The following is a 19348-nucleotide window of genomic DNA, read 5'->3' as shown; positions in this document are numbered from 1 at the left end:
TTTTTTTTTTTGCCTTTGAATGTCTGTGTACTTGCCTAAGAAAATATTTCTCAACCTCTTCAGAATATTTAGGGTTAATTAAAAATTGTAAGAATATATCACAAACCTAGTGCACTGTTGATGCTTAGGGTTTACACGAAAGGTTGGCATGCTCTGGCTTGGAGACCCTGACCCCATCTCTTCAACTTGCTAGTTTCAACCCTACATATTTTGCTTCGAAACCCTAATGCCACAAAGAATGCGGAACTGACGAGTCCACTCCATCTACCAGCTAGAAGGACATCTTGATTAAATTAGTGTCAAGGCGGGTGGAGAGAAAGGCACAGTGACACAAAGGGCGTTTTGAGGGGCCCTGTAGTGCCTGTGGAGAATGAATGTTCTCGTTAAATATGGCCATGACCAGCAGCTCCACACATACCAGAGACACAGCTCAATTGTCCCCAGGAGTTGGGGGGTGGGGATGATCAGGGAGAGAGGCCATCCTGCAGCCACACTCCTCATCTCCAAGTTGGGAGCTCAGCCTGACGCAGAAAGGAGGGATGCAGGAGGGCCCGTTGTTGCTTTCTTCTTGCCAGGACTGTGGCAAGTGATTCTTTGATCATGGTCTTTGTCTTTGGAGTGGATCAAAAAGTGGTTTCCTTTCCCCTGGTGTTTGAACCTTCTCTCTGCTCCTTGCTTCTTCTCTGGGTACTAAGGGAACTCCTGAAAGCACCCATTGTCTTAAGCTTCTTTCCACTCCCTTCCTTGGGGCTCCCCAAGAAGACTGCCGCCTGAACTCTGTAGGCCAGTGTCCCCAAGACAGTGCTCGCCCTTGTCGTTTACCACCATCCTCATCTCATTCATCCTGAAGTCCCAAGACCAGAGCGAAAAGCAGATGGACTGCTGAAGGTTTCCTCAGGGCCGCTGCGTCAGCAGGAAAGCGGGAGTCGGTAACCCCTTGGCTCAGTTCCGTCTGCACTATGGCCGGGGTGGTCATGAGACTTGCGTTTGCCATTTGCCCTTTGAACTGCCAGCCATCCAAATACAGCAAATGGATTTAAAAGCTGATTAAGTTTTGGGTTCCCTCCCTCTAGCTGGGATATCCTAGTGGCTTAATTTATAGCTCTGTATACATGATTCTCTCTTTAACAGATGGAATCACAATCTTTTCAGCAGTATATACCTGAGGATTTAAAAACTGATACATGGGGGGCGGGCCACGTGGCTGAGTGGTTGAGTTTCCGTGCTCCGCTTCGGGTTTCACTGGTTCGGATCGTGGGCACGGACACAGCACTGCTCATCAGGCCATGCTGAGGCAGCGTCCTACAGAGCACAAACAGAGGCAATCACAACTAGAATCTACAACTATGTCCTGGAGGGCTCTGGGGAGAAGAAGAAGAAGAAAAGGAGATTGGCAACAGTTGTTAGCTCGGGTGCCAATCTTTAAAACAAAAACAAACCTGATACGTGACATTCTTTTGTACTATCCCTCTTTCTTGCTGTGAAAGTTTATAGCCTTTAATCTTTTCATTTTCACCCAATAAATGACTACTGGGTGCTTACTATATGCAAGGCACTGTAAAAGATGAGGAGAATTCAAATATGACAGAATAGCACCGAACAGGAGTTTGTGAGTTCAGATTCTAACGCTTCCGTTGAATTGCTGTTCCCATGAACAAATGACTTAAACTCTCTAAGCTTTAGCATCTAAAAGTGGAGCTAATAATAACTACCTCAGAGAGATACTGCAAAGATTAAAAAAAGTCATGCCTATAAATGGTGAGCACACAGTAGGCACTAGGTCAATGTAAGTTACAATTACTATTTTTATTAATTACTAATTGCAAGATATAGTCCAGATCCTTCAGAAGCTTAGGCTGTAGTTGAAAGCGGAGAAAGCATTTGCATAAGTAACTCTAATCAAGGCGATGTCGATATGGTCAGTGTCCCATAAATGGCATAGATAATCACTGGAGAATCTAGAAGGCAGTAGAGGAGGAGCTCATGCCCAGCTCGGTTGTTCACGGAAGACCCATGAGCCCTGTGCACGAGCAACAACCCCATTCCTGCATTTGTGATGGATATCACCAGTCAATCCTGCAACTCTTCTTTTTTCCGTTCTTAAAATTTGAAATATAGATATAGAAAAGTATGTCAAATATATGTGAATAATAAGTAATTATAAAGCAAACACCAAAGTAACTAACCACACAGGTCAACACGTAGGACCTTATCGGCGCCTCCAGAGTCCCTGCCATACTCCTCCCCATCATAGCTCTCTCTGTCCCCTCACTCTCCTAATTTTGTGATAATTATTTCCTTGCTTTTTGTAAATTGTATCCTTTGGGCATTTACCTCTAGCCAGCAGCAGTTAATTTTGCCCGTTTTTGCACGTCATGTAAGTGGAATGGTGCCGGCTGCAGTCTTTTGTGCCTGGCTCCTTTTGTTTGCCACGGGTGGTGAGATTCGTCCATGCTGTTGCACAGAGCTGCACCTGTTTGTTCTTGTTGCTGTAGGCTTCCGTTTATGAACTCACCACAATTTGCTTCTCCATTTTATCGATGGGCGTTGGGTTGTTTTCAGTTTAGGACTAATGCAGACTCTACTGCTGTGAACGGTCTCGTGTGGCGTGCTGGTGTCCTCGTGCCCAGGTTTCTAGGGTTTACATCTGGTAGTGGAATTGCTGGGTCAGAAAACAGGCACAGCTCCTTCTTTACTGTAGAATGCTAACCTGTTTCCCAAAGTGGGTGTTAGTAATTTTCACCCTCTCCAGCAGTGGGTCAGAGTTTAAATTTTAGCTGTAGTTTTAACTGCTTTCAGTTTGGCTATTGTCGTAGTGGTTTTGATTTGCAGTTATCTGATTACTAATGAATTTGAGGGCCTTTTCTTACTTTTATCAACCATTTAGATGTGTTCTTTTGTGAAGTACCTATTCTGAATATTAGTCCTTTTGTTGGTTATAAGTGTAGATGCGTATTCTCCTACACTGTGCCCTATTTTTTTCTTTTCGTATTTTCTTTTGGTTAATAAAAGTTCATAATTTTAGTGTCGTTGCATTCGTTTTCCTTTATGGTTAGTGCTTTTTCTGCCATGTTTAAGAAAGCCTTTCCTACCCTAAGGTCTTGAAGTTATTGCATTATATTATCTTCTAAAAGTTGTAATTTTGTCTTTCACATTATAGTCTATAAGCCATCCCCATGAAATCAATTTTTTTTTTTTTTTAAAGATTTTATTTTTTCCTTTTTCTCCCCAAAGCCCCCCGGTGCATAGTTGTGTATTCTTCGTTGTGGGTTCTTCTAGTTGTGGCATGTGGGACGCTGCCTCAGCGTGGTCTGACGAGCAGTGCCATGTCCGCGCCCAGGATTCGAACCAACGAAACACTGGGCCGCCTGCAGCGGAGCACGCGAACTTAACCACTCGGCCACGGGGCCAGCCCCACCCATGAAATCAATTTTTATATGTAGTGTGAAGTAGGGCACAATTTAATTTTTTAAAAAATAGGTATGCAATTTCCGTATCACCATTGATTGAAAATTATATCTCCTACACACACGCACACACTCAGTTTTTTTGAAAGGATGTGTATGGAAGATTTCTCTTATGCCAGGCATGGGAGTAAGTGCTTCACATGCACAAAATGGAGCGGTGAATTCTGAGCTGGGTTTTTAGTGGGTTAAAATGATTTCATAATTAAGAGATGGAAGAGTGAGGAGTTTGTGAGTGTGAGGGGCAGTTGGAGCGGAAGGACGTCCCGTATGGAAGGAACAGGCTTCAGAACAAGAGACGGCACAGGACTGTGTGAAGACTCTTCGGAGGGTGCTGGGTAAAGTAGTTTGGCTAAGTCAGAGTATTTATGAGGAGAATAGTTGAAACAAAGCTGAAGAGAGCCCTAAATGCCTGACCAAGGAGTTTGAACTTTATTCTGAGGGCATTTGGGAACCATGGAAGGTTTATTCATAGGAAAACGATACAACCAAGCTGCTGTTTCAGGAAGCCTGGACCTCTGATTCAGGGGCGGAGTGGCAAGGGCCTGCAGTGTGGTCGCAGTGACAGGAGGAGTTAAAAGGAGACAGATATCAGATGTATCACGAGGGGAGAATCAGTGTATGGCCACATCTTCGAGAGAGAATTAGAAGTCAGTGATTACTTCTTTTCGTTTTTATGCTAGTCTTACTTAGGAAAGGCCAGTGTGCTGTTAAAGAATTTGGGATAGTGGCGAAGCTGACATCTCCACATTTGTCCCAGGAACAAGCTAGATGGCCAAACCTTTCTCAGACCCCAAAGGCGCCCGTGTAAGACTTTGCTATGTGCTCATTCTTAGAACTTTGTGTGGAGGTCCTCTGTTTGTTGGGCCTTAGGTCACCAGAGAATGCCTGAGATTTGAATCTGGATTCCCAATCACTCCAGCTAACTGCAGAGATGCCCTTTATCTGCGGTAGATTCAGCCCCGTCCTGCCCTCTGATGGATTGTGGATTTGAAAAGCCCCTGAGGAAGTAATGAGGAGCCATAGTTAAAACCAGGCTTGCTTCTCTTTTGTTTTATCAGAATACTTTGGTTACCGTGTCCTGGGAGATGAACAACCTTCCAACATAAATGTGGGAAGCCTTCACTTTCACCAGTATCTGTTCATTCTTTCATACAAGGCATATTTCCGGACTTATTTGGTATCCAGCATTGCACTGGACCTGGGGAGGGCTACACATACACATAAATCATCTGTGTCTTCAGAGGTGAAGCTTTGAGTTGGGCTTCTAGAAATGGCGCCTGAGGTAGCAGACTACCCTTCTGCTTCTTCAGAGCTGCTTTTGACCAGGAGGCATCTGCTATTCTAGAAAAGATCACTCAGGGCCAATAAGCCGAGCAGAGCTTTTAATAGCCTTGTAGGGCTAGCAGGACAAAAATTGGAATCAAGGCCAAGGAGAGAGAGCCCTGGTAAACCTCCCCAGGCTGTGGGGCCCCTCAGCATGGATACCCATCATCAAGCGAGGCGTGACTGTCCAGTGCATGTAAGAAAGCAGCAGACCCATGGGGATTCAGGCAAACTTAAATTAACTGTGTTTAATATGTTTATGAAATCAAATAATAACAGAAAACTAGAACTGTTAAAGAATAAAGCAACTTAATGTGGATCAAAGACATAAATATAAGAGCTGAAACTCTTTGAAGAAAACACTGGTGTAGATCTTCATGACCTGGAGCAGGTCGTAGCTTCTGAGATACGGCACCAAAGCACAAGCAGCAGAAGAAAGAATACGTAAGTTGAACTTCATCAAAATCATAAACTTCTGTGCTTCAAAGGACACTATCAAGAAAAATGAAAAGACAAGCTACAGAATGGGAGAAAATATTTTCAAGTCATGTATCTGATAAGGATCTAATAATCCAGAATACATAAGGAACTCTTACAACTCAGTAATGAAAAGACAAACAACCCAATTTAAAACAAGACAAAAGGCTTGCATAGACATTTCTCCAAAAAAGTTATACAAATGGCAAACAAACACATGAAAAAGATGCTCAACATTGTTAGTCATTAGGGAAATGCAAATCAAAACCACAGTGAGATACCACATCATACCCACTAGGATGGCTATAATCAAAAAAGGAAAATAAGAAAAGAACAAGTGTTGGCAAGGATGTAGAGAAGTTGGAAATCTCATACTTTGCTGGTGGGATTGTAAAATCATGCAGATGCTGTGAAAAAACAGTTTGGCAGTTCCTCAAAAACTTAAGCAAAACTTATGCAAAAACTTAACCTATGACCCAGCAATACCACTCCTAGATATATGCCCAGGAGAATTGAAAACATGCTTACACAAAAATATTATATGTTCATAGCAACATTATTCATAATATCAAAAAGCAGAAACAATCCAAATATTCATCAAGTGATTCATGGATAAACAAAAAATGGCATACCCATACAATGGAATATCACTCAGCCATAAAAAGGAAGGAATTACTGATACATGCTATAATGTGGATGAAGCTTGAAAACAATGTGCTAAGTGAAAGAAGTCAGACACAAGAGGCCACATATTGTATGATTCCATTTACAGGAAATAGTCAGAGTAGGCAAATACATAGAGACAAAAAGTAGATTAGTAGTTGCCAGGAGCTGGGGGAGGGGCGATAGGAGTGACTGCTAACAGGTGTGAGGTTTTCTTGGGAGGTGATGAAGTGTTCTGGAATTAGATAGTGGTGATTGTTGCACGACTTTGTAAATATGCTAAAAACCACTGAGTTATACACTTTAAAATGGTGAATTGTATGGTATGTGAACTTTATCTCAATATGACAAAAGGGAAGAATCAAACAGAAATTTTAGTACTGACAAATGTAGTAGCTAAAATAAAGAGCTCAGTGTGTGAATTAAACAGCGGATTAGACAAAGCTGAATACAGAATTAGTGAACTGAAAGACAGGTCAGAAAAATATACATATTGAAGCTTAGAGAGATAAAAGGATGGAAAATACAAAAAAAGAGCATAAGAGACCTGTGGGATATGGTGAATGGGCCTAACATGCATACGTTTGAAGTCCCAGAAGAAGAGGACAGAGAGAATGGGGTAGAAGCAATATTTGAAGAGATAATGGCTGTGAATTGTCCCAAATTAAGAAAAGACATCAAGTCACAGATTGAAGAAGCATCGTGAACCCCAAGTGGGATAAATACAAAGAAAATTACATGTGGGCACATTATTGTAAAATGAGTGAAAACCTTGACAGAGAGAAATCTTAAAAACAACCAGAGGGAGGGGCCAGCCTGTGGCCGAGTGGTTAAGTTTGTGTGCTCCGCTTCAGTGGCCCAGGGTTTTGCAGGTTTGGATCCTGGGTGCTCATCAGGCCATGCTGAGTCGGCATCCCACATGGCACAACCAGAAGGACTACATCTGGAATATACAACTATGTACTGGGGGGCTTCAGGGAGAAGAAGAAAAAAGAAGGTTGGCAATAGATGTAGCTCAGGGCCAACCTTGAAAAAAAACAGAGAGAAAATGGCATATTACCTTCAAAGGAGCAACAGCAAGGTTGACAGCTGACTTCTCCACAGAAACAACAGAAAACAGAGACAATGGAATGAAATACTGAAAGAAATATCCTTCAAAAATAAAGGTAAACTAGACATTTTCAAACAAGGAAAATCTAAGAGAACTCATCACCATCAGATTTGCACTAAAATAAATACTAAATGATATTCTTTAGGCAAAAAGAAGATGATCCCAGACAGAAGCTTGGAGATGCAGGAAAGAATAAGAAATAAAAAGTATATATGAGTGTACATCTAAATGAATATTGACTATTAAAAACAGTAATCTCTTTTGGGGTTTTAAGCACATATAAAATCAATGTAAATGGCAACAATAGAGTCTACATCTAGATGGGGGTGGGGAAATAGGTTTAAAGGTGTTGTCCAGGAAGTGGTAAGAGTATTAACTGATATTAGAGTTTGACGTGTCAAGGATATGTGTTGTAATTTAGAGTTATCACTAGAGAAATAGTATCTCTACCGGTCTAAGAGGGGGGAAACTCAGTGAATTAAAAATAGACCAAAGAAGCTAAGAAAGATTCTGGTAAAGGTGAAACTGTAGGCATATAGAACACAGGGACGGCTTGCAGGGGCTCAGCACGGAGCAGAGTTTGACCACACAAGCACAGCATGAGAGGGTTTTCTTGGTGGACGATGGAACTGTACCGCGTCTCAGTTGTCATGGTGGTTACACACCTGTGCAGTTGTCAAAACATATAGAATATACCAAAAAGAGTGGCTGTTACTGAATTTTTTTAATTGAAAGAAAAAAAGACTATAGGGGCCGGCCCAGTGGTGTAGCGGTTGAGTTCACGCACTCCTCTTGGGTGGACCAGGGTTCACAGGTTTGGATCCTGGATGTGGACCTACACACCGTTCATCAAACCATGCTGTGGCAGGGTCCCTCATACAAAGTAGAGGAAGATTGGTACAGACGTTAGCTCAGGGCCAATCTTCCTCACACAAAAAAGAAGGTAAAAAATGAGAGGAAACAGGACTGTAGAGACAGGTAGAACAAATAGCATATAGCCAATTGACAGATTTAAACCTAAATGTATCAGTAATTGCAATCAGTGTAAATTGACTCTTATAAAATTAACATACAGATTTCCAGACAGATTTTAAATAAGCAAAACTGAAGTATATGTTGCTTAGAAGAGAAGAGACACAACCTGAATATAAGGATATAGAAAGATTTAAAGCAAAATAACGGGAAAAGAGAGCTCTGATAAAATCAAACCAAGTAAATTTTAATGCAAAAAGTCCCATTAGAAATAAAGAGGGACATTTCATAATACTTAAAGATTCAAGTTACCAGGAAGCAGTATATACTGGATAGCATAACTTTTAAATATATAAATCAAAACTGGACAGAATTACAAGGAGAAATAGACAAATCATTGACCTCAATGGGAGATTTAATGTACCTGTCAGTGAATGATTAAACAACTAGATAAAAAAAATCAGTAAAGATAGAGGAGATTTGAAAAACAGTTAACAAATTTCATGTTACCTGAATGACACGTGGGCACTGTGCCTAACACCCGCAGATACGCATTCTTTCCAAGTGTCCCTGGAACATTTATAAAGCTGGAATGGAAGAGGAAAAATTAAAGCTTTTAGGTGAGAAATCAGAGCTGGAGATTGGAAATTGCCAGTTCCAAACTCGACATTCTCCTCACAGTCATGCTTTTCACTGGGATGAGGTGCTGGAGGGAAGCTGCCCTCCCTCAAGGATATAGGTTTTGAACTGTATGGACCGTGACCGATGGGAGTGGTCTCGCATGTGGACGGAGTGTGGACAAAGAGAAAAGGCTGCGCCTCGCCACGGTAGCTGAAGCGAGCGTCCTGTCTCAGATCTCCACGCAGCCCCAAGGAAATGCATTCTAATCGTCTGCCCGTCTCCCAGAGTCAGCGTCTGCTCCTCTCGGTCCCACTCCGCACCTGGAGTGTCAAGAAAACGCTCTCTTCATAATTGAACGCACTGGAACCTCTTTTCTTTTCTTGGCAGTGGGATTCTAAGGCAACTGCAAAAGTACTGAAACTACACGGGTCCCTCAATGAATGGACTCTGCTGCTGGGTTCCTCTTTCGGAAAGTATTGAATCAGCGATTTTCCCAGTGCCCCAGGCAGTTCCTGTAGGATGCTGCTGACTGGTTGACTTCCTCCCAGGACCCCCTCCTCCTCTCGGTGTTCACGCTGAGCGCTGTTCACTGCCCTTCTTCCAGCCTCCTCCCAGCCATCTGGGAGCTGCACGGGCGTTCCTCTCCCCCAGTCCCTGGCGTTCCGTACTGTAGGAGGGCACAGGCTTGCGAGCACCTTTTCATTTTTGCTCTTTTTCCCCTCTTGCCCAGTTCCGAGCCGTTGATTATTTTCCCTCCAGAATTCATTTTACAGCTGCTGAGACATCTGTGCTCTCAGGTTGCCTGTTTGCCTTTATGTCTTTTGTCCCGTGTCCCGGTCTACCCAAGGGTGCGACGGCCACCCAGACACCATTTCTATGCCTTTAGTGTCCTGCCCGGGAGAGGCGTGATCACTCGTCTTCAGCAGACCTCAAGAAATTCTTTGGCCCTGGAGATCAGGGCCTGAAGAGTTACTACACTCCGCTGAAGTCATCATCCAGAAGAGTTAAAGATAGAAATTTGCCAAGAAAAGGATCACAGTGGTGATTTAAGAAGTAAACCTCAGACTTGTCTCCTTCCTTTTAAGGGAGTTGCTTTCAGCTTATTTTCTTAGTACCATTAGAATAGGCCATTCTAAGAGATGGAAACGACCACGGAGGAATCCGATTGGTACAGGACTGTGTTTCAAATGTGCCGTCTCAGGTCTTGGGAGCTCGCAGGGCGGTCAGCCTCTTCCTGCCCCGCTCTCACCCGGCCCTGCCCCGGTCCAGTGCCACGCAGTCTGGTCCGAATCCTGTGTTTCCCTGTCAAGAGGCTCTGGTCAGTTGTGACAGAGCGTCATGAGTGTCCACGGAAGGTAGGAGCTGCATCTCACTGTCCTGCCAGGGAGTGGTTTTTTCCCAGGGCCGCCAGCGTTACTGTAGGTTACCAAGTGTGACTGCTCGTACCTTCCAGAACTTCTGGAAAAGCCGTAAGGAAATGGCTTTCAGAAACAAGTGCCCTGGAGAGGAAAGCCTGGACTTCATTAGACCAGAACTTGGAAACGGGCAGTCTGTGTCTTCTCTGACCAGGCAGTAGGGAGCCGCTGCCTTTGGACGTTTAATTTATGACCCAGTTGAACCAATCCCGGTGCTGCGGCTGACAAGGATCTTTTCTGTTTGATCCACCTGGAGGATAGAGAGTGATTCTGTCCTCCTTATTTTCCTTCTGCACCTTCCCCCACCCCCCCCCACCCCAGTTTCCTCCTGTCTGCGAAACACCTACTTTTTGTTTTTGCTTTTTTTTTCTTCAGGAAAACTGCATATTTCTTACAGAGTCATTGTTACTTTTGTTCTTACTGGAACTGGAGAGGAGAACAGATTGCGCAGCAGCAGGCGTAGGAAAAAGAAAGATTCGTCTTCCCTGTGGGTTGACAGAGCCCCTCCAGTGGAGGGCTGGGCTGCGTCCTGCCTGGGGAGCAGCTTCGGGCCTGCCCAGTTCCACATACCACGGTCATTGACGTGTCGGAGGGAGCATGCGCCGGCAGCACAGTGTGGCAGAAAGAGCACTCAAGTGGGTGTGGAGAGGGCTGGACTCTCGTATTAATAATAGCTAATGTTTATTGAACATGCTAGTTGCGAGATTCTATTTTCAGCATTTTACATGGATTATTCTTTATTATCCTATTGTATAGATGGGGAAGCTGAGGCACAGAGTGGTGAAATAATTTCCACGAGGTCATACGATTGGGCAGTGCAAGCAGGATTCAAATCCTGCTCCCAGGCCTCGTGTCTCGCCCCTCCTGGTGCTGCACTTGGTCCTCGACAGGAGACGAACAGCTCCTGGCCCTGGGGAAGTCATCTCAAGTGTTTGGGCTCATCTTTGGTTGTGACCCGAGGGAGTCCATGTGGGGAACTTCCGGTGGAGTTTCCGCTTTTAATTCTCTCCATGAAGAAAACGCAGCTATGTTGTTTATTCTTGTCCATGGGGTTTAAGTCTAAACTCAAATTAGATCTAATTTATTCAACAACTGATTATTTCATGGCTACTGTGTACAGAGCAGTGGGCTTGGCACCAAGGAAGACAGAAAGACGCTTTAAAAGTTAGAATCAATCTCTTTCCTTAGTTTTAGGTGGTTTATATTTTACTAGCTTCTTTTTTAGACTAAGTTCTTCAGGTAATTAAATAGGAATCTAACTGAGAAACCAGTTGTGTTTCAGAAGGCGAATTCTGAGACAGGTATTGGGTCTCAGACTGTGTCAGGTTTCTGACATTTTCTTTTAAAATATGAGTCTTGTTACTGGGAGAGTTTCTCTACGCCCATTCACTGCTGAGATTAGTCTTTATGGTGCTGATAAGCTCAAGAGATTCCTTAAAAATGGAATGTGACCGCTTCGGGAGTCACTTATGCAGGAGCAGTATCGTTATAACCTGAAATATCTATTAGTAATTTAGGCAAATTCAAAGAAAAAGGATTTGCTATGAAATAGCTAGATTTTTTAAAATCTGATTTCTGTTTCTGGCAAGCTAGATTTGATATCTAGCTTGCTCTGGAGTTAGGTTAAAGTGTGGAAACCTCTTGGCTGAGATAGAAAAAAAAAGAATTGATCTTGAACTAGAAAACCAGCTTAAGAAATTCCATTTCTAGTAATGTCTTTGAGACCAGAAGAATTGTGTTCCGATGGGTGCAGACATCAGATTAATGTCTGTCTTTTTCAGTAGATTGTAAACATTTTTGTTTTTCTGTGAGGAAGATTGGCTCTGAGCTAACCTCTGTGCCCATCTTTCTCTGTTGTATGTGGGACCCCACCATAGCGTGGCTTGATGAGCGGTGTGTAGGTCCACGCCCGGGATCTGAACCTGTGAACGCCAGGCCGGCCCCTAGTAGATTGTAAACTTTTGAACTGTCTGTTTGGTATACTGCTATATTCCCAGTCAGGCCTTAAGTGGTTGACACATAATAGATGTTCTGTAAATATTTGCTGATGGACTCCTGATTGCTGACTCACTAAAACCCAGCCTTTCCCCTTTGCTAAGATCCAGTTGTTGAACCTGCTTCGAAACATCCCATCAGCCGCCTTGAGAGGGCGGGTTATTTAGCTTATGTCTTAGGTGGTGGGCTCCAGTATTTAACTCACTCTTTTCTTTATTAATTTCACAATTACAGTGCACCCAGTCTTTTTAAACCTGTGTATAATGACTCATTAATGAGTCATAAAATGAATTTAGTGAGTTATGACCAACATAAAAAAATAGAAGGGAAGAGAAAAGAATAGGAAATATCAGAATGCACTGTGCATAATGAGTACTTTTATTGTAGACACACATATTATGCTGGATTGCAATTTGAAAAATGTGTGTTTTGAGCATCCTGGCCCACCCTATCTTCAGAGGGTGAAAGCACCTCAGGTGTCCCTCTTGTGGCAGCTGCCAGCCTACCTTTCTATAAAAGTTTTGCAATTCAGTATATTTGCATTTTATGCTACCTTGGGTTCCCCAGAGTTTAAGGTCGTAACTGGCGCACGGCCTTCCTACAGCCATCCTGTGGTTTCTTAGTCAATGAGTGAATGCTGCGTATACACAAGCAGTGTGACCAAGGAGAAAGCTAGAAGTCTTTCCTGCGCTCTGACCTGCAGGATCATGCCGCCTGCACCCCCACAGCCTTGTGCTGCGAGGTGGACTGAGTTGGGTTGGAGAGAGGCCAGACACAGTGCCCACCGTCACCAAGCGCTGGCCTGCTGCCGAGCAGCCTCTCCTCTCAGCCCTGTCCTCCCCACCAAAAGCAGTTCAGGCGAAGCTCCAGCTCGTGAAACTTGGGCTCTTTGAAGTGGTGAGCGAGTGCCCCTGAAACTGTCACCCTACATCTGGTGGCACTTCTCCTGCTGCCAGAGCTTCATATCGGGTTCATGTCCCTTTCCTCTGAAATCTGTAAACATAAATTCAATTTTAAACTGGATTTTTTAACAGTGGGTCTCAGAAGCATCTTTGGGGGAGGGGTGGCAGTGCTGGTGCTGGTGGAGGGAGATATGAGCCCTTGAAAATCGGATTCTTTTTGGAAAACTGCTGACACAGGCTAATCGGCAGAGAACTAAAGGACCCCACTGTTTCTACCTGCTGACAGGCTCAGCCTTGGGACAGGGCTGAAATTAGCTCTCACCACATGGCAGAGACATGCCTTCCTCATTTTTTTCCTTTGATACAAATGGGGGTGATTTTGTGGCTCTCAGATAGTACAGCTTTGAGTGTAGATAGCCAGTCAAAAACAGCTGCCCTCCCCAACTTGGAAAGCACACCAGTGCTGATCTTGATAACTGGAGAGTCAGGCGATAGGGAACCTCCCCGATGAGGACTGGTTTTAAAACCCTGTCATAATCCGTGTTCTTTGGGAAGAGATAATAGACAAACCCATCCCAATACAGGGAAACGTATTGATCCAGAGATGAGTGACCACCTGTCCCGGCTTCCCAGACCCTGTAGCCTTGTGCTTCCTTGCGTTTCTGCTGCTGCATCCTTCCTGTGAATGAGCCGGCTTTGGAACGTGACAGTCTTGGGGAAATGAGCCTGTGCGTTTCAGTTCCGTTGTCCAATGCTGTTCTCTGTTGGAAAAGGAGGGTTCCCTACCCGTTTTGTCAGCGCACAGCCGGCGGGAGCTGTTGCAATCTCGCTGCCTTCCGATCAGCCCCACCCCAGCGGCAGGCTGAGTGGGGGCCCGTGAATCACGCTCTGGCCGCACGGCTGTGGTGAGTTTCAAAATAAAAGATCCCCGCCTGAGCACCCCATCGCACTTCCTAGGCCGCAGAACCAGCATTGTGAACTGGGCCACATCTCTATTCTAAATTTAGGCATCTTTTTTTTTTTCCAGGCAAAGATTACTATGCAAACATTTAAGAGAAAAACTTTGCCCAAAGTAATTTTTTCCCTCGACTTCTATTTGGTTTCCTGCAATGTTTAGATGACTCATTCTCTTCCAAGAAATTTTAAAGAAAAGAGATGCGGGCTGGGTGATAGCACACAAAGACTGCTCTGTAAATTCTCCTTTCCTCCCCGCCTAGAAACCCCTTGCTCTTTGTATAGGAAACGGAAAGACTCTACAGTCTTCGTATTCATGTATTCGGCCTCGTCAGGTTGTTCCCAGGAATAAATGTTCCCTTGTCTTTGGGTGGGGCCCCTTGTCTTTGGGTGGGGCCCCCTTGTAGCTTCCCAGCTCCGACTCCCCCTCCACAGTGGCCAGCACGGAAGCCCTGCCTGGGCCGCTGGGCCGCGCTCGCCCCCAAAGGCACATAGTGAAGGTTTGTCACATAGAGAACGGTGGCCTTTTATCATCTGTGAAAGGAGAGGCACGGGCTGTTTCCTGCCTCTCTCCCAGTTGCTGGGGCTTTCTCGCACACTTTAACTGGGCTAGCTACACGTGTGTTCCCAGGCCAGCCCTCGACCAGAGGGGGTGGTAAGTCGCAATCACTTCAGCAGCCTGTTCAAATAAACAGGGCTAATAGTTGAGTCGGTCCTTTTCCATGTAATCGGTACACGAAAGGAAACACCTGCCTGGGCTTAATTGCTATTTTATTGGTCATGTTTTTTCTCCCCCCCCGGCCCCCCACCCCATCCCGGGGGTGAGGGCTAAGTTGTTTAAGTCACGGATAAGCAATAGGGTAGAGGAGGAACGAGAGCTTTCTTCTGTGCCCTCTGCTGTTTAAACAGAGGCGGCACTAAGGGAGGATGGGAGGCTGGCAGGGGGAGCCGGCTGGAGGCTGGAGGGCAGGGCATTTGAAAGTCATGCTCATGGTCACTTCCTGGCACTGTTGCTGACTCTGGGGCTGGTTGGTGAGTCATTTCGCCTCACTTCACCTCCGTGGACCTCTTCTGCTTCGGTGGAGCTCAGCTTTCCTCACGATGGGAAGGAGAGGCTGGTGTGTGAGATCCTAGATGACAGGCATTCCCTCTGTGGCTTCTTCCGGTGGTTAGGGGCATTGATTGAGAGACCTTTGGGAATGGTAAATTTAAGACAGGCAAGATACCCCTGAAGCCATCCATTTTGAAGAGCGTCTCGGTCCCTGAGGAGAACCTGCTCATTATCTTCTGCTCTGTGGAGTGAAGCCAACCAACTATGCGCTGAAATGTGGGTGGGGTTTGAGTCTAATATGGGCTCAAAGAAGCCAGGCAAGAGATCATGAAGCATCATAGAATGGCAGAGGCTGGAAAAGACCTTAGGAACGTTTTAGCCAAAGACGTCCATTGTATGGAAAGGAAAACAGAGGCCCAGAAACATTAACCAGGTTGTCTGAAGTTGTCTCCTCAATGGTCGAATAGCTGAGAATAGGAGAATCTTGTGATTGCTCATCCACGGCTTTTCCACCCCCTTCTCCACTACCAGGTGTAAAAATTCATATCTACTCACAATAAAGGTCACACATATGGTATATTCCATAATGGATTCCTTAATAGAAAAATGGTAAAGCATAAAAGAAAGATGAAAGTGACCGATAAACATGTAAAAACAAGTTCAGGCTCACTAGAATTAAAAGACTACAAATTACGATAGGATACTGTGTCAACCTATCAAGACAAAAAAAGTGAAATAGCATTCTTATATGCTCCTGGTGGTATTTTAAATTTGTACAGTTTGTCTCAAGGGCAATTTAATGGTGTAAATGAGTAGTAGTTAACTCAGCAATGTTAATTCTAGGAGAAAATATGAAAGGCGTGTGCATAGATTATGCACAAAGTAATTTAATACAGCATGTTTTATCATAAAAATTTCTAAGCAAAGTAAATGTCCAAGGATAGGAGATACATCTATAGAATGTATTTTAATGTCATAGAAGAATAATACGTAGGGAAATGCTGACGACATAAGTAAGTTACGCACGAATAACGCATGGGTAAGTTAACAGTGTGCATGATGCGATCCCAATTTCATAAGAATAATAGAAAGAGAAGATTAGAAAAATATATAACCAAGTCTAGAGTGGTGCTTTCCAATGGTGGGAATTAAGAGTTACTTTTTCTTGAGGGCTGGCCTGATGGCATTAGTGGATCAGGTCATGCACTCTGCTTTGGCAGCCTGGGGTCACAGGTTCGGATCTCAGGTGCAGACCTGTACCACTCATCAGCCATGCTGTGGTGGCGTCCCACCTACGAAATAGAGGAAGATTGGCACAAATGTTAGCTCAGGGCTGATCTTCCTCAAGCAAAAAGAGGAAGTTTAGTAACAGATGTTAGCTCAAGGCCAGTCTGGCTCACCAAAAAAAAAAAAGAGTTCCTTTTTCTTTTTTGAGGTTTTCTTATTTATTACAATGAACATATATTGCTTTTGTAATCAGAAAAAATATTTTTAAAGTGATGCATCTTAAAAAAGCAAGACCTTAAATGATGACGTTTCTGACCTGCGACCTCTTCCTTTCTTTGCCTGGGACCTGAGCTGTGCCGGGGGCTGGTATTGTACCTTCTGTTAGAAGGGATTTGGTGGTATCTGATGTTTAGTAGGAAAGAACTAAAAGGAGCTCGCAGAAGATAAAATGAGGGCGTCACCTCTCAGTGACCCATCCTTGCCAATCAGGTTTATCCCCTGCTCTCTTGAACTTGGCATAAAACACTCAGTATAGAAGGTGTGGCTCTTATTTCCTAACTGCTTCCTCATTCTTCTCTGTTTCAACTGTGCTCTCTGTAGTCAGATGCCAGCTGTGGGTGGCAGCAGCAAAGAACCTGAGAGCCACCACTGCTTAGGACTAACCAGCTAGAGACCTCTTAATGTATATCAGAATCAAGTAACATTAGCTAATCTCGCAGCCATTACTGAGGTGTCACTCCTTCCTTCTGGGAGGTTCCTATTTAGTTAGGTTCCTTGAAGTCCTTGGATGTTTATATCCTTCTTCCTGTCTCATCCTATTTCACATCTTACTTCCCTCCACGATTCTCAGGAATGCTTGACTACAACTATCTGGGAAAGCTTGTTCCACCTAACAACAGTTGCTAGGTAGGATGTGGCTTTCTGGCTTGCCCTTTGGGGACCAATTGAAAAATCAAAGGCTGCAACCCATTTCCCCCCGACATGATTGCCTTTACTAGGCTTTAGAAGGGGCACATTTCATTTTATTAAAACTCTTTGAGTAATCTGACCATAATTGGGTCTGAACAGAGTGGTTATCTGATTTGCTGGGTTAAATAATGGGCCTTAATTGAGTCTGCGTTATTTGTAGAGCCAGTGCTGCTCTTGCCCTTGGTGCCCCCCTCCTCCCTCCTTCTTTTTCCCAATTAACCTTCATTCCTCTTTCTTTGCAGAGTAAAGAAGTCGGCCAGCAGCTCCAAGATGATTTGATGAAGGTCCTGAATGAGCTCTACTCGGTAAGTCAGATGGGTTGCTGGGCTCTTTAACAAGCAGAGGGAAGCAGCACTTGGCAGCTTGTGGCCATAGTCACGTCAGCAACAGAACTGAGCTGAGGTTGAGGACAGTGCCTGGTCCCCACTGGGGTGACTCCACCCCTCTCTTTTTTCATACTCACATTTTCAAACCTGAATGAGCCAAAAAACACTTTCTCAAAGTAAGATCCCTCCTTAGTTGTGCAAGCTCCCTCTGGCTTTATATGGGGCGTAATCTCTAGAGACCAGCCAAGGCCTAGGTCACCAGGGCAGCTGATCTCCATTACTAGCAAACCAGGGACCCCGAACCTAATGGCAAGGAGCATAGCCTGCATTGCACCATTAATATGTGCTTGTTGGAAAGGATTTATTGTTCAAGGTTTTGCATCAGTTCTTGGATTGATCTACTGGTCTGAGCCCAGAGCGGGTGCTCCGGAGGGAAGCACAGAGTCCTTAATGCCCCTAATATCAGGGATCAGTTCAGGCAGAGAGAGCTTTGCATCAACTCTGTAGGGTTTTATAAAGGCCAGACCTCCGTGAAGAGGCAGGCTTGGGGTTTGGAGAAGAAAGCGCGATCTGTTCTGAAGTCCCTGGGCTCCTGGCACGTGATGACTGTGGCTGATGCGTGTTCCTTCATGCGCTGGGAGGTGGTTGTTTTTCCCCCAGCCGCGTTTGGTTAATTATGATTAAAGCACACATGCACACCAAGGAAATTCCTGCTGCCACACAGGGACTATTTCTGTTGTCCAGCTAAAGCCTTTCAGGGCTCTGTTCTGCAGCTGGGCTGTGCCAGGCCTTTGTGTCATTCTCCAGGGTTGCCCCATCCTGTTTTGGAGGTGAAATTGAATTCCTCTGTTTACTTGCTTATTCACTGCACTTTTTCTTTCTTTCTTTTTTTAAATTCACAGGAAGACAGGCAGTGGTGACATGCACCGCAGGCATTTGGGATCACAGAATTCCATGTTCTTGATCCAAAGGCCGAGGTGTGGCCGTTTTGTCATGGCAACTGTTAAGCAAGTAAATAGGGTAAAGCAGTCATCAGACTTGTCTCCAGCGACGCTCAGTGTGTTTGGAATTTCTGCTCTATGACTCTTCTGCTCTGAAGCCAAGTAGATAGATAGTACCCTTTGGTTCAGCTCCCAAGTTTTCATTTCTTTCAAATGAAGTTAAGGCTTTTTAAAAATAGAAGCACGTTGCTGTGAACCATTTTCAGACTGGATGAGTTTCCTCAGCTCCCTTGTCTTTTTAATGCTTTACTTCTGCTCTTTATTTTTAGAGCATCTTCTAGTCACCAAGAAGAGCTATTATTACTCCTTTCTCCTGGCAAAGAATATACTAAGATAGAAAATGATACGTTTAGTTATTAAATGAATCCTTTTATTTATTGTATTTTATTTGGGCCTCTGCTATTTGCTGTTTCTTGGGAGAAGTAAGTTGGATAACCAGCAGGCCCCAAACCAACTCAAATCTAGTGTGCCACTTCTGCAGCAGGTCCCGAGGAGCAGAGGAAGAGCAGTGTCTAGGGATCTGTGAGCTTTCCTCAGAGTCCTAGATCTCTTAATATGCCATGAGTTAAAAAAGAAAGTCAGTGAACGTGTATGCTTTGTGTTGGAGTGAGGAAGAGGCCCTGGAGCTTGCTGCCCTCGTGGGAGGAGGGCCGAGCCGGCACCTGTGCCTGCAGCCGTCAGGCATCCAGTGCTGGCCAGTGCCTTACTGGCCACGGCGAGGCCACAGTCAATGCAGAGCATAGAGCCTTCCCGCCAGTGCGCAAGCTCAGAATTGGCTGGGTGTGATGTTGCCTACGACGCGAATTGGTACACACGTAATCTGTTCAAGGCCAAAATAAAAATTTGACGTTTTCCTCTAGTAGGCAATGGGAAT

At 44.5% G+C, this 19348-nt stretch overlaps 1 protein-coding gene and 1 long non-coding RNA gene across 13 annotated transcripts in view; one reads left to right on the top strand and one right to left on the bottom strand.

Moving 5' to 3' along the window:
- Positions 1–19348, top strand: part of SRGAP2 (SLIT-ROBO Rho GTPase activating protein 2) — a 236382-nt gene that overhangs the window by 145540 nt on the left and 71494 nt on the right. For all 12 annotated transcript variants that reach the window (XM_014829094.3, XM_044758283.2, XM_044758282.2 and 9 more), the window contains one exon: positions 17390–17452. In XM_014829094.3, coding sequence (XP_014684580.1) covers positions 17390–17452 — 63 coding nt within the window. The remainder of the gene's footprint in view (positions 1–17389; positions 17453–19348) is intronic.
- LOC139041964 (uncharacterized) lies at positions 5026–9141 on the bottom strand. Its single transcript, XR_011498070.1, has 3 exons — positions 8955–9141; positions 8524–8600; positions 5026–5282 (listed from the first exon to the last, which is right to left on the bottom strand). It is a non-coding gene; the product is annotated as an uncharacterized lncRNA (long non-coding RNA).

The sequence above is a fragment of the Equus asinus genome, chromosome 25 (genome assembly GCF_041296235.1).
Source record: "Equus asinus isolate D_3611 breed Donkey chromosome 25, EquAss-T2T_v2, whole genome shotgun sequence".
In the NCBI taxonomy this organism is placed as follows: Eukaryota; Metazoa; Chordata; class Mammalia; order Perissodactyla; family Equidae; genus Equus; species Equus asinus.
The sequence above is the reverse complement of the archived record's forward strand: the minus strand, read 5'-3'. Positions and strand labels throughout refer to the sequence as shown.